Below are 14,204 nucleotides of genomic sequence, written 5' to 3'. Positions count from 1 at the left end.
TGGTCTTGATCTCCTGACCTCGTGATCTGCCTGCCTCGGCCTCCCAAAGTGCTGGGATTACAGGCATGAGCCACTGTGCCCGGCCCTTTTCCTTTTTTTTTAAATTAAAACACACACACACGTATAGAGATGGGGTCTTGCTATGTTGCCCAGGCTGGTCTTAAACTCCCAGCCTCAAGCAATATTCCTGCCTCAGCCTCCTGAAGTGCTGGGATTACAGGTGTGAGCCACCATTCCTGGCCAAATCAGAAAGACTTTGACAGTCACTTTCTCTGGAGTTCTCAAGGCCACTGTGTGGGAGACTAGGTGTCAAGCAACAGCTGGGCCTGAGGTCTCCTCCCCAGCCCAGGGCTTTCCGCAGCTCCCCTGGTGTGGCCTGCATTAGTTACGCATGCCAACTCTCCTGCTGGGCTTCCCTGATGTGATCATTATAGCACTTAGTGTCCCAAACACTGTTTGACATTTTAGTATCAACCAAGTCTCAAAGTTACTTCGATCCTGTGAACTAAAGCCAAGGCACCTACAATGGCCTTTCAAGAGTTCCATTTCCACTCCCGCCTCATCTCCTAATTCTATCTCCCCGTTCTCTTCACTCCAGCCCTCCTGGCCTTGCTCTTCCTCAGACCTGCTGATACGTACCTATCCGAAGGCCTTTGCACTGACTATTCCCTTTGCCTGGCCCACTCTTGCCTCAGATGTCTAAAAGGCCAATTCCCTCCTCTCATTCTGGCCTTGGCATGGATGCCAACTTCTCAGTAAGGCCTACCCTGTCCATCCAGTTGTGAACTGCATCCTTACTCTAAGCCCCTGGAGCCAGTTTTATTTCTTTTCTTCATAGCACTCATCTCCCAACACGTTATATAACACTTTTGTAAAACTATGATAAAGTATATGTAACATAAAATTTACCATAACCTTAAAAACATGTTTACGAGACAGAGTCTTGCTATGTTGCACAGGCTGGACTCAAACTCCTGGGGAAAAGCAATCCTCTTGCCTCAGTTTCCCAAGTAGCTGGGACAACAGGCATGTGCCACTGCCATTATAGCCATTTTAAGTGTATAGTTCAGTGGCATTAAGTACATTCATTTCGGTTTTTTGTTTTTGTTTTTGGTACAGCGGGGATACTAACCTGTCGGTTCTCTAATATTTCTTTTTTGGGCAGTGCAGTTTTAACATTCCACATTAAGGATGTAATGATCAAGGAGTTTGTTTGTTTGAGACAGGGCCTCACTCTGTCACCAGGCTGGAGTGCAGTGGCGCGATCTTGGCTCACTGTAACCTCTGCCTCCCAGGTTCAGGTGATTCTCCTGCTTCAGCCTCCTGAGGAGCTGGGACTACAGGTGTGTGCCACCACGCCCGGCTAATTTTTAGTATTTTTAGTAGAGACGGGGGTTTCGCCATGTTGGGCAGGCTGGTCTCGAACTCCTGACCTCAGGTGATCCACTCGCCTCGGTCTCCCAAAGTGCTGAGATTACAGGCGTGAGCCACTGCACCCATCCTAAGTACATTCACTTTGTGACCACCATCCATCCATTACATCCTTCCAAAGTGAATCTCTGTACCTATTAGACACTAACTCCCCACTCCCCTCTCCCTACATCCCCTAGCAACCACTATTCAACTTTCTTCATGAATTTGACCACTCTAGGTACCTCATGAGTGAAATTATACAATATTTATCTTTTTGCGTCTGGCTGATTTTCCTTGGCTTAATGTCCTCAAGGTTCATCTATGTTGTAGCGTGTGTCAGAATTTTATTCCTTATGAAGGTTGAATGATATATATAACTTTTAAATTATGTCAAATTTCTGTTTGCCAACTAGTATGTAAGTTCCAGAAGGGCAATGATTTTATATCTGTTCTCTGGTTATCCTAAGTAATTAGAATAGCGCCCAGCCCATAGTTGGAACTTCTGAGGAAATGAGGCAAGCTTCAGATAATTTAAATAACTCCCAAGACTGAGTTTTATAGTTAGTTGGTGGAGCTAGAATGGAATCCCTGAAGAGTGGCTCAAAGGCCTTTCTCTTTACCATGGCCTGTGCTGCCTTGCTATACTGATGCCATGAAGTTAGTCCATCCAGCGGTCTAACCCCTTGTGATGGTGTAGAACTCACACAGGGAAGACAGACGTTTGCCCACCTAGGACTTCAGTTCTCCTTTGCTTGGAGCTGGCCTCTCCCCATCATGCCAGCTTCCCTGTGTGTGTGTGTGTGTGAATGGGTGCGTGTGTGAATGGGGTATGTGTGTGAATGTGGGATGTGTGTGTGAATGGGGTACGTGTGTGTGAATGGGTGTGTGTGTGAATGTGGGGTGTGTGTGAATGGGAGTGTATGTGAATGGGGGTGTATGTGAATGGGGGTGTGTGTGAATGGGGTGTGTGTGAATGTGGGGTGTGTGTGAGAATGGGATGTGTGTGTGAATGGGGTGTGTGTGTGTGAATGTGGGGTGTGTGTGAATGATGGGTGTGTGTGAATGGGGTGTGTGTGAATGTGGGGTGTGTGTGAGAATGGGATGTGTGTGTGAATGGGGTGTGTGTGTGTGAATGTGGGGTGTGTGTGAATGATGGGTGTGTGTGAATGGGGTGTGTGTGAGAATGGGATGTGTGTGTGAATGGGGTATGTGTGTGAATGTGGGATGTGTGTGTGAATGGGGTGTGTGTGTGAACGTGGGGTGTGTGTGAATGGGGTGTGTGTGAATGGGGGTGTGTGTGAATGTGGGGTGTGTGCGAATGGGGTGTGTGTGTGAATGTGGGGTGTGTGTGTGAATGTGGGGTGTGTGTGTGAATGTGGGGTGTGTGTGTGAATGGGGGTGTGTGTTTGAATGATGGGTGTGTGTGAATGGGTGTGTGTGTGAATGTGGGATGTGTGTGAATGGGGGTGTATGTGAATGGGGGTGTGTGTGAATGGGGTGTGTGTGAATGTGGGGTGTGTGTGAATGTGGGGTGTGTGCGAATGTGGGGTGTGTGTGTGAATGGGGGTGTGTGTTTGAATGATGGGTGTGTGTGAATGGGGTGTGTGTGAGAGAATGGGGTATGGGTGTGTGTGAATGGGGTGTGTGTGTGTGAATGGGGTGTGTGTGTGCGGTTGATGAGTATCTGTGTGAGAACACGGGGGATGGGGCTGTTCCTTCTCTCTGCCTCCTTGCCCAGCCACCTGAGGTCTTGGACTCCCGTTCTACCTCTCTCAGCCCATTAGAGGCTGGTGCCTCTGGAGTAGACTCAGGGTCTGACCTCACACTCCATGCCTAGGATTTTGGTCTGGGGGCCCAAGTTACCATCTGCCATTCTAGGCTTGGCCATCAGCGTCTTCCCAGAGGCCCGGGATGGGTGGATGGCAGGAGTATGGGGAAGGAAGGAAGAGCACCTTCCTTCCCTGTGGGGACCCTGTGAGGCACAGCAGTCTGGGCTGGCCCTGGCTCCTGGGCTCCAGCCTCCAGCCTCCAGCCTCTAGCCTCACTCACACCCTCCTCTTCCTCAGGATCATCTTCTCCACGCCCCTGGCCGTCATCTCCTACTTCCTCATCTGGTTCGTGCCCGACTTCCCACACGGCCAGACCTATTGGTACCTGCTTTTCTATTGCCTCTTTGAGACGATGGTCACGGTGAGTGTGGGTACCTCCTCTGGGTGTCTCTGGGGGCCAGGAGGAGGGCGGTACTTGAGGCCCCCAGGGTTGGTACCGGAAGCTACATCGGTATGTCCACCTGCCTGACTGCCAATGGCCTGTCTTCCACGCCAGTGTTTCCATGTTCCCTACTCGGCTCTCACCATGTTCATCAGCACCGAGCAGACTGAGCGGGATTCTGCCACCGCCTATCGTGAGTCTCCCCAGCCCACCTGACCCCACCCTCCAGGGACCCTCCAGCCACACTTCTTCCCTTGCGGGTCCAGCTCTTTGCTCTGCTCTAGAGTGTGGGTGTGAAACCATCTTAAAAACAACTCAATCCGCTTATTGCTCAGATGAGACCTGGAGAGGTGCATATGCGTTCGGACCAAGATGTCACCTACCCCACTACCTCTACCCACCCTGCCTGGAGCTACAGCTAGGCTCCCACCCATTTGACCTTCCTCCCTGAGCCCACGACCCATGAGGACTCTCCGAAACACCTCCTTTTCTCCTGCCAGGGATGACTGTGGAAGTGCTGGGCACAGTGCTGGGCACGGCGATCCAGGGGCAAATCGTGGGCCAAGCAGACACGCCTTGTTTCCAGGACCTCAATGGCTCTACAGTGGCTTCACAAAGTGCCAACCATACACATGGCACCACCTCACACAGAGAAACGGTGAGGCCCTGGGCAGGGCAGGGATTTGGGGAGATAAGGAGCAATGAGGTGGTTTGTAGTCATCCTAAAGATAGTAACAGCTAGTGTTTATTAAGTAAATGTTGGGCATTTGATATACATAACAATTGATAGACCCAATATACCTACTTTGCAGAACAGGAAACTGAAGCTTAGAGAGGCTGAATAAGTTGCCCAGAGTCATAAAGTTGGTGAATTGCAGAGATTTGGGAAGATTTGAATTCTGGGCTGTCAGACTCCGCAGCCTGGTTTCTTTTTTATTATTATTTGTAGAGTTGCCCAGGCTGGTCTCAAACTCCTGGGATTACAGGTGTGAGGGCCGCACTCCACCAGCCTGGTTTCTGAGCATGTTGTGAATCCTAACTGTCCAGTCTTGGGAAGCAACAGCAGGCCTGGGGTGATCCTCCCGTTTCACACATGGAGACAGGAGGCTCCCAGAGGGGAGGGGACTGGCTACTGGCCCAAGATCACTGAATGGGGCTGCTGGAACTGGGGTGCTGGGATGAGCTCAAACTGACCGTCCTTGTATGTCGCCTTCATCTCCTTATAGCAAAAGGCATACCTGCTGGCAGCGGGGGTTATTGTCTGTATCTATGTAATCTGTGCTGTCATCCTGACCCTGGGCGTGCGGGAGCAGAGAGGTAAGGGGGTGCCTGGGAAGGGGTGCAGGCCTCAGCATGGACAACTGTGTCTTTCTGCCTGGCCCTCAGGCTTTTGGGAGGGGCCTCTGCTCCTTCCTCATTGTCCCCTCTGGCCCCCAGAACCCTATGAACCCCAGCAGGCTGAGCCGATCGCCTACTTCCAGGGCCTACGGCTGGTCATGAGCCATGGCCCATACGTCAAGCTTATTACCGGCTTCCTCTTCACCTCCTTGGCTTTCATGGTGAGTGGGGGTCTGACGTGCTTAGCCTGAGAAGGGGTTGTAATGGGAATGGGGTGAGCAGAGGTCTCTGGAGCATGGGGGATGTCTTGGGGAGGCTCAGCCCCAACATCACCTCCTTCCTTGCATTTCCTTCCCTACCTTTCCCCATGCCCAGCTGGTGGAGGGGAACTTTGTCTTGTTTTGCACCTACACCTTGGGCTTCCGCAATGAATTCCAGAATCTACTCCTGGCCATCATGGTGAGTGTGGGACCTGAACAAGGGCAGGCAGCCTGGGCTGAAGTGACATAGGCTGTGGAATGGTTCTTGGAATAGGCAGAAGATGTTTCTCAGGCTGGCCCAAGGTCATGAAAGGATGAGGGAGGCTTCTCAGGATATTTGGTTGGACCTTGCATAGGTAGGACTGTGAAATAAAGAGTTTAAGGTTAGATGTTTGAATAGCGAGCACAGCAAAAGCAAGGGTGAGGACACCAGGAACTTGGCTCAGAGGTTTGAGAGGGCAGCAGACGAGGTAGGCCTGGACCAGCTCTGAGCTCCCCTTTGGAGCCATCGAAGGTGCCTGTCATCTTGTTGCTGCCCATATGATGTCATCTGGCTGCTCTTGGGCAGGGCCGGGAGCCCCTTTGGGGTTCTGGGAAGGGCAGGAAGGGCTCTGTGGCTCTAAAGCACCTCCCTTTAACCTTCTTTGTCTGCCCACAGCTCTCAGCCACTTTCACCATTCCCATCTGGCAGTGGTTCCTGACCCGGTTTGGCAAGAAGACAGCTGTATATATTGGGATCTCAGTGAGTGGGGTTGAAGAGCAGAGCCTGGGTTGAGTTGGGGATGTCTGGGGGGAACCTCCCAGCTGAGTCATTTTCCTGCACCCCCTTCCCTAGTCAGCAGTGCCATTTCTCGTCTTGGTGGCCCTCATGGAGAGTAACCTCATCATCACATATGTGGTAGCTGTGGCAGCTGGCATCAGTGTGGCAGCTGCCTTCTTACTACCTTGGTAGGTATATACAGGCCCCCTCCTCGGTTATCTCCAGCCCCTAGTCCCCAGTTTTGAAGCTCCTTGGGGAGAGTTCTATGGGGTGTTCTCCCACAGGCCATTCTGTGGGTCCAGGTTAGGAGTGAGGGAGGTCTGTCCTGTACAGTTGTACAGGTAGTGAGCTTTGCAAGAACACCTAGTCAGAGTGAAAAATGGGGGCTATAATCTGGCAGGCGCTCCACTTGCCACGCTGAGCACCTCCAGGCGGGGCTACTTCCTCTTAGAGCAAGAGGCCTTTTCTTATTCATGTGAAGGTGCGATCTCTTCACTGAGCTGTGTAGCCATGGTACTGAAGCTTCCAGAGGGCCACCTCTTCTCATTAACACAGAGGCCCGTTAGGTGGGTCGGTCCTCACGGCTGTCACTGCTCTGCGCAGGTCCATGCTGCCTGACGTCATTGATGACTTCCATCTGAAGCAGCCTCACTTCCACGGAACCGAGCCCATCTTCTTCTCCTTCTATGTCTTCTTCACCAAGTTTGCCTCTGGAGTGTCACTGGGCATTTCCACCCTCAGTCTGGAGTGAGTGGGGGGTGGGGACCTGGGGCGGGACTGGACGGGGCCAGGCCCCAGGTGCCCCATCTTCACCGTTCTCCTGCCCCCTGGGTCCCATAGCTTTGCAGGGTACCAGACCCGTGGCTGCTCGCAGCCGGAACGTGTCAAGTTTACACTGAACATGCTCGTGACCATGGCTCCCATAGTTCTCATCCTGCTGGGCCTGCTGCTCTTCAAACTGTACCCCATAGATGAGGAGAGGCGGCGGCAGAATAAGAAGGCCCTGCAGGCACTGAGGTGAGTGGGGAGGGGACGGGATGCTGGAGGAGGGGACATGGTTGCCGCTAAACCCTCAATTTGTGTCTCCTGTGGCCAAGTCCAGACTCACCCCCCACACATCTTCTCTGGACAGCTCTAACACTTAAGTAAGCACCAGGCACTGTGTTAAGTGGTCTTACCCTTATCCAACGAATGCATACTGGCTGCCTACTATGTGCTAGGCATTGATTGCTCTAGTGAACAAGACAAAAATCTCTGCCCTTAAGGAGCTTGTTGTAGGACACGTGCATCCATGACCTCCCATATCCCTCCAACAACCCTAAATATCAGGTTCTTAGGGTTCCCCCTCTGCAGGTGAAGAAGCTGAGGTTTCAGCAGGAAGAGTGGCTGACCCAGCTGAAAGGGGCGGAGATGGGGTTTGAGCCTCAGCATTCCGACTCCAGAGGCTGCACTCTTCATCAGCCTCCTGGCACATAGGACCTCGAGTGTGGCCTGAACCCTGCATCTGGGGAAACCAGAGGGCAGGGTGGAGGGAGTCATGCCAGCCCGTCAACCAGCCCAGGCGAGAGTATAGTTCTGGGGTTTGCAGTACCCTGTGTGCAGCAAGGACAGTAAACAGACCAACCAACAGTTGAAAGTGGGAGTGAGCAAACTGTCCTGTGGTTCACTTTAGTCCAACAGTAGGGCCAAGATCACGTGAGGAAGGAAGCAAGCAGGTGGGGCTGGGGAGGGGTAAGGATGGATGCTTCCTCCAACCCATCTCCTCTGGCTCTTGCAGGGACGAGGCCAGCAGCTCTGGCTGCTCAGAAACAGACTCCACAGAGCTGGCTAGCATCCTCTAGGGCTCGCCACGTTGCCCGAAGCCACAATGCGGAAGGCCACAGGAGGGATCAGGACCTGTCTGCCGGCTTGCTCAGCAGCTGGACTGCAGGTGCTAGGAAGGGAACTGAAGACTCAAGGAGGCGGCCCAGGACCCTTGCTGTGCTCACCGTGGGGCCGGCTGCTCTGTGGCCTCCTGCCTCCCCTCTGCCCGCCCGTGAGGCAAAGCCCTGGGGCTGCCACTGTGAATATGCCAAGGACTGATCGGGCCTAGCCCGGAACACTAATGTAGAAACCTTTTTTTACAGAGCCTAATTAATAACTTAATGACTGTGTACATAGCAATGTGTGTGTATGTATATGTCTGTGAGCTATTAATGTTATTAATTTTCATAAAAGCTGGAAAACAGCTGCCTGTTTCTGTCTGTGTCCTCAGCCACTCACTGAGCCCTTCTGCCTTAAGACTCTGTTAGAGAACACACGGAGCCCCAGGTGCTACTGGGTGGGGGCAAACATGTCTGAAGTTGTGGCTGAAGCGCAGTGGCGCAATTTCGGCTCAGGCAATCCTTCTTTCTGCTTCACCCTCCTGAGTAGCTGGGACTACAGGCATGCACCACCACGCCTGGCTGATTTTTAGATTTTTTTCTAGAGATGGAGGTCTCACTATATTGCCCAGGCCAGTCCTTCCCACTGGACTCAAGCAATCCTCCTGCATTAGCCTCCCAAAGTAGTGGGATTACAGGTGTGAGTCACTGCACCTGGCCTCTTGCTAAGAACACCCTAGTGTAGAGAGGGATTTAGCTAAAGTCACACAGCCTTGAGTGACCTAACTGGAATTTTATCCCAACTCTATAAAGACTCCAATACCGTAATCACCACCGTCTACTTCCCTGTGTCTGAGAATGACCAGGGAATCGGCAGGCAGACGCTTGCTCTGGGTGTGCCTGTACACTGTGCTTCCTGCCTGGTGCATGCCTGAGCCTGCAGGGCTGGCAGGGCTGGAGGCCTGTGGGGTCCCTGGAGACCTGTGGTTCTTTCTCCACAACTGTTACTGATGGTATTCAAAGGTGAGAATGTACCTGCTGGATGTGTGTATCAGATGAGGGAGGATTCGACCACAGAGGCACTGGTGACAAAAAACAAACACCTCCAGTAGGAAACAGGGTGGTGGGGAAGGCCTAGTTGGGAACGCCTGGCTGACGTCCATGGTATGAATAACTCCTACCATAGCCAATTTCAAGTTATCCATGGTTGTTCTACTTTGAACATTCCCTAAACATTTAGCGGTTGGCTCTTCCAAGCCGGTAGGAGCTTACCTAACACACCACTGGGTCTCACACTTAGGCCAAGCCCCCAAAATCACAAGAAGGCAAAGTTGGCAGGATTAGGAGCTACCTGTCAAATCTCCTGATTTTACTACTAGATAAATGAGGCCCAGACAAGAGAAGCTCTTAGGCTATTCAGGCTTTGGTTCTTACCTTGAGTGTGGGGCTCCATTTTGAGTGGGAGGCGGGTCCTCCATTTTTACTGATGAAGTTCTGCCAGGTTACTTTGATAAGTTACATTAAGCATTACTAACAGGCATGGTTGCATGTGCGTAATAAGTTTGAATTCAGTTAGTCTTCAGATAGTTGTCAGAACTTCCCTATGAGGGAGGTATTATTGTCATCCTCATGTTAGAGATAAGGAAACTGACGCAGGGAATAGTTAAGTAACCTGCTCAAGGTCATTGGACAGTCACTGGAAGAGCTGATACTTGAATTGAGGTTGGCTATAGTGCCTGTGCTCTTAACCACCACTTAAGGCTGTTAGGTGACCCAGTGGTTTTGTCAACACCAAGGCAAGTCCCACACTGTCTTTCCATTAGCCATCTCATGTCAGGCTGTCTGGGCAAAGCAGGAGCCTAGGGTCTGGTCTGGCCTCTGGAGCTAGCCTGCTCAGAGACTCTGAGATAATGTTTATAGAAGCCTACTTATACCTTCTCTCTCCCTCCACTCTAACCAGTAACCACCAAGTCCTGTCTTTTAAAAAAGTTAAAGTTTTCGGCCAGGCGCAGTGGCTCATGCCTGTAATCCCAACACCTCGGGAGGCCGAGGCAGGCAGATCACCTGAGGTCAGGAGTTCAAGACCAGCCTGGCCAACATGGTGAAACCCCATCTCTACTAAAAATACAAAAATTAGCCAGGCGTGGTGGCGCATGCCTATAATCCCAGCTACTCGGGAGGCAGAGGCAGGAGAATCGCTTGAACCCGGGAGGCAGCAGTTGCAGTGAGCTGAGATTGCACCACTGCATTCCAACCTGGGGGACAGAGAGAACCCGTCTCAAAAAAATTTTAAAAACAACAAAAAAAAAAACAAAACAAACAAACAAAAACAAAAACTATCCGGGCGTGGTGGCACATGCCTATAATCCCAGCTACTTGGGAGGCTGAGGGCAGGAGAATGGCTTGAACCTGGGAGGCGGACATTGTAAAGAGCCGAGACCATGCCATTGCACTCCAGCCTGGGCAACAGAGCAAGACTCTGCCTCAAAAAAAAAAAAAAAAAAAAGTTTTCCAAAACCACTCAAGCTTGTTTCTTTCCTGTCCCTACAATTACTTCTCAGGCATTATGCTCTCTTACCTGGGTGAATAGACCAGCATCCTGTCTGGTCTCCTTGACTTTAATTTGATCTCCTCACTTTCTTTCTGCAAACTGTCCAAGATAACTCAGTAGCTCTCCTGTTTAGAAACATTTCTGTAAGCTGGATGTAATGGCTCTGCCTGTAATCCCAGCTACTGGGGAGACTGAAGTGTGAGGATTACGAGGCCAGGAGTTCAAGACCAGCCTGGGCAACATAGTGAGACCCCGACTCTATAAAAGAAAAAACAATTAGCCAGGTGTGGTGGCTTGCAACTTGTAGTTCCAGCTACCCAGGCAGCTGAAGCAGGAGGATCTCTTGCCAGGAATCTGAGGCTGCAGTGACCTATGATTGTGCTACTGCACTGCAGCCTGGGGAACGGAGGAAGACCCTGTCTCAAACAAAACAAAAAGTTTCCTAGAAATCCTGTGAGTTCCTGTCTGAGACCCCTACTGACCTCCCCACACCCAGATCTAGACGCAGCTCTTTTTGCAGGCCACCTACCTGGCCCTAGGACACACCTGTTGCAGCTCCACCTGGCAGACACCCATCCAATGCGTCTTGACTCCAGCAAGCCCCTCTGAAGCAGTCCCTACCCCTCTGCCTTTGGGACATCCCGAAGGGTTCGTCTCTTTCATGGTGGTCTCCCACACTGAGCGGAGGGCCAGGCATGGTGGGGTGGGGCAGGCACGTGGAGCTGAGTGAATGGGAGCTGGGACCAGAGCAGGCTTTGGCTGGGCCTCAGACCCAACTCCCACTGACCCACTGTGACACCTCTCTCCAGGTCACAGTTTCCCCTAAACATCCTATGGGGATTTAGACTTGAACATCCTTGCTTCTCTCCAGTTTCACACTCACAGAAAATTGCTCTCCTCTTCCAAGATCCCCTGTTGAATTCCTGGGGGCTGCTTTGGGGGTGGGACGGGTGAAGAGGGGAAGCAATGTCTCTTGGGTCATTGGCTACTCTAGGTCCCTTCTGGACAGATCATACCTAGTTATTCTTTGGGAGAAGAGCCATATTGACTTCCTCTATGCTTGAATCCAGCATTACTACAACAAACCCTGTCTCTCCCTCTTCACTCGGCCCTGCTGCCCTGTCTTGCCAACCTCACAGCCCACCCACACCTCCGCTAAGGACCAGGTACAGCTTTGGCGCCACCTGCTGGAAGAAAGGAGCAGCACCTCTACATTTCAAAGAAGAAATTCCAGATCCGCCATCGATTCCATGGATCCGAACAGATATTTACAATGAGTCTACTATATGCCATACACCAACTAGGCTCTGAGGATAAAGTGGTGAACAAAATAGAGCTTACATTCTCGGTGGAGATCAATGATAAATAAATAATTTATATCGTAATAAGCATCATGAAAGAAGCGAGGAGATGTGATGGAGGGAACTGGTACGGAGCTGCTTTTAAGTGCTCAGGAAAGAATGTCCTGAGAAAGTAACATTTGACCGGGCACAGTGGCTCGTGCCTGTAATCCTAGCACTTTGGGAGGCTGAGGTGGAAGGATCACTTGAGCTCAGGAGTTCCAGACCAGCCTAGGCAACATAGCGAGACCTCATCTCTACTAAAAATAAAAAATTAAAAAAAAAAAAAAGAAAGAAAAAGAAAGTGACCTTCATGAAAGATGAGAATTAGCCAAATGTGAAGAGAGCTTAGAGAGAAAGCATTGCAAGTAGAGGACACAACGCAGACCCCAAGGCCTCAAAGAGCTTGGAATATTGGAAGGACAGGAAGGAGACCAGTGTGGCCAGAGTGTAGTGAATGAGGCCAGGCACAATTGCTCACACCTGTAATCCCAGCACTTTGGGAAGCTGAGGCAGATGGATCACCTGAGGTCAGGAGTTTAAGACCAGCCTGACCAACATGGTGAAACTCCATCTCTACAAAAAATACAAAATTAGCCAGGCCTGGTGGTGCATGCCTGTAATCCTAGCTACTTGGGCAGGAGAATTGCTTGAACCCGGGAGGCGGAGGTTGCAGTGAGCCGAGATCATGCCATTGCACTCCAGCCTGGGCAACAAGAGTGAAATTCTGTTTCAAAAAAAAAAAAAGAAAAGAAAAGAGAGAGTGTATTTCAGGGAGAAGGAACAGCATGTGCTAAAGCCCAGAGGCCAGGGAGATCATGGTGGAGTCAAGGAACAGAAAGGCCAGTGTGGCTGGAGCACAAAGATTGAAGGAATGGGATGCAAGATGAGGCTGAGGATGAAGGCAGAGGCAGATGGTCCACAACATGGCTTTGTGGGTTGTGTTAAGCATTTTGGTCCGTATCCTAAGAGGAGAAGGAGGTCATTGAAGAGTTTTAAGTAGGGAAGCCATATGATAGCTCAAGAGTTTAGAAAGACCTATCAGCTGCTCTGAGGAGAAAGAATTGAAGAAGGTGAAAGGGGAAGCTGGAAGACTAATGAAGAGGCTGTTCATGTAATGTTCCAAGAATGAATGGTACTGATGAGTACAAGATTAGTGGAGGCAGTGGAGATAGAAAAGGACTGATCTGGCAGCTGGTAGGACTGGATATAATTGAGATGGAGAGGGAGACGGGGAGAGAATATGAAAGTGATGTCTATATTTCTTTTTCTTTTCTTTTTTTTTTTCACTTTTCTTTTCTTTTCTTTTCTGAGCTGGAGTCTCACTCTGTCGTCAGGCTGGAGTGCAGTGGCACAGTCTTGGCTCACTGCAACCTCTGCCTCTTGGGATCAAGCGATTATCCTGCCTCAGCCTCCCAAGTAGCTGGGACTACAAGCGTGTGCCACCATGCTCAGCTAATTTTTGTATTTTTAGTAGAGAAGATGTTTCACCATGTTGGCCAAGATAATCTCGATCTCTTGACCTTGTGATTCACCCGCCTTGGCCTCCCAAAGTGCTGGGATTACAGGCATGAGCCACCGCACCCAGCCTATATTTCTTTTTCATTTGTTCGTTTTTGAGAAAACGTCTCACTGTCGCCCAGGCAGGAGTGTGGTGGCACGATCATGGCTCACTGCAGCCTACACCTCCTGAGCTTCAGCGATCCTCCTGTCTCATTTTTTAATTTTGTTGTAGAGATGAGGTCTCGCTATGTTGCCAAGACTGGTCTCGAACTCCTGGGCTCAAGTGATCCTTCCTCCTCAGCCTCCCAAAATGCTGGGATTACAGGTGTGAGCCACAGAGCCCGGCAATGTCTAGATTTCTATCTTGGGAAACAGTGAGTGCGACTTCTAAACACAGCAAACATGAGCAAGCCTGGGGGCCAAAAAAATTCATTTGCCCCTTGTTTGTAACATTTTCATATAAATAGGGAAGAAATCACACTTAGGAATTCCACTGTCAGGGACAAGCCTACACACTATCACCACTACTACTATACAACATTTCTTTTTTTTTTGAGATTGAAGTTTTGCTCTTGTTGTCCAGGCTGAAGGGCAGTGGTGAGCAATCTCGGCTCACTGCAACCTCCACCTCCTGGGTTCAAGCGATTCACCTGCCTCAGCCTCCCAAGTAGCTGGGATTACAGGCATGCACCACCATGCCTGGCTAATTTTGTATTTTTAATAGAGATGGGGTTTTTCCATGTTGGTCAGGCTGGTCTCGAACTCCTGACCTCAGGTGATCTGCCCGCCTTGGCCTCCCAAAGTGCTGGGATTACAGGCATGAGCCACTATGCGCAGCCACTATACATTTCATTGGCCGATATAAACAAGCAATATAAATTGCATTAGATAATGTAATTAGACAAGAAAAAGAAATAAAAATTGGAAAGATATATGTAAAATTTTAAATTTAATTTTTAAATTTAT

At 50.5% G+C, this 14,204-nt stretch overlaps 1 protein-coding gene across 4 annotated transcripts in view; it reads left to right on the top strand.

Annotated features, from left to right (window-relative positions):
• The window catches only part of MFSD2A (major facilitator superfamily domain containing 2A), a 14,709-nt gene extending 6,490 nt beyond the window's left edge, over positions 1 to 8,219 (top strand). For 2 of the 4 annotated variants that reach the window (XM_011977664.1, XM_011977661.1), the window contains 11 exons: positions 3,480 to 3,603; positions 3,739 to 3,817; positions 4,125 to 4,282; positions 4,851 to 4,941; positions 5,062 to 5,183; positions 5,338 to 5,421; positions 5,881 to 5,964; positions 6,058 to 6,170; positions 6,586 to 6,729; positions 6,823 to 6,999; positions 7,760 to 8,219. In XM_011977664.1, the coding sequence (XP_011833054.1) occupies positions 3,595 to 3,603; positions 3,739 to 3,817; positions 4,125 to 4,282; positions 4,851 to 4,941; positions 5,062 to 5,183; positions 5,338 to 5,421; positions 5,881 to 5,964; positions 6,058 to 6,170; positions 6,586 to 6,729; positions 6,823 to 6,999; positions 7,760 to 7,823 (1,125 nt within the window). In that variant the 5' untranslated portion in view covers positions 3,480 to 3,594 and the 3' untranslated portion in view covers positions 7,824 to 8,219. The remainder of the gene's footprint in view (positions 1 to 3,479; positions 3,604 to 3,738; positions 3,818 to 4,124; positions 4,283 to 4,850; positions 4,942 to 5,061; positions 5,184 to 5,337; positions 5,422 to 5,880; positions 5,965 to 6,057; positions 6,171 to 6,585; positions 6,730 to 6,822; positions 7,000 to 7,759) is intronic. The other 2 variants (XM_011977663.1, XM_011977662.1) reach the window with 2 other exon arrangements.
• The last annotated feature ends 5,985 nt before the right edge of the window (positions 8,220 to 14,204 follow it).

Source organism: Mandrillus leucophaeus, unplaced genomic scaffold (assembly GCF_000951045.1).
Source record: "Mandrillus leucophaeus isolate KB7577 unplaced genomic scaffold, Mleu.le_1.0 Scaffold182, whole genome shotgun sequence".
In the NCBI taxonomy this organism is placed as follows: Eukaryota; Metazoa; Chordata; class Mammalia; order Primates; family Cercopithecidae; genus Mandrillus; species Mandrillus leucophaeus.
Note: the sequence above shows the minus strand (reverse complement) of the source record. Positions and strands in the feature narration are given on the sequence as shown.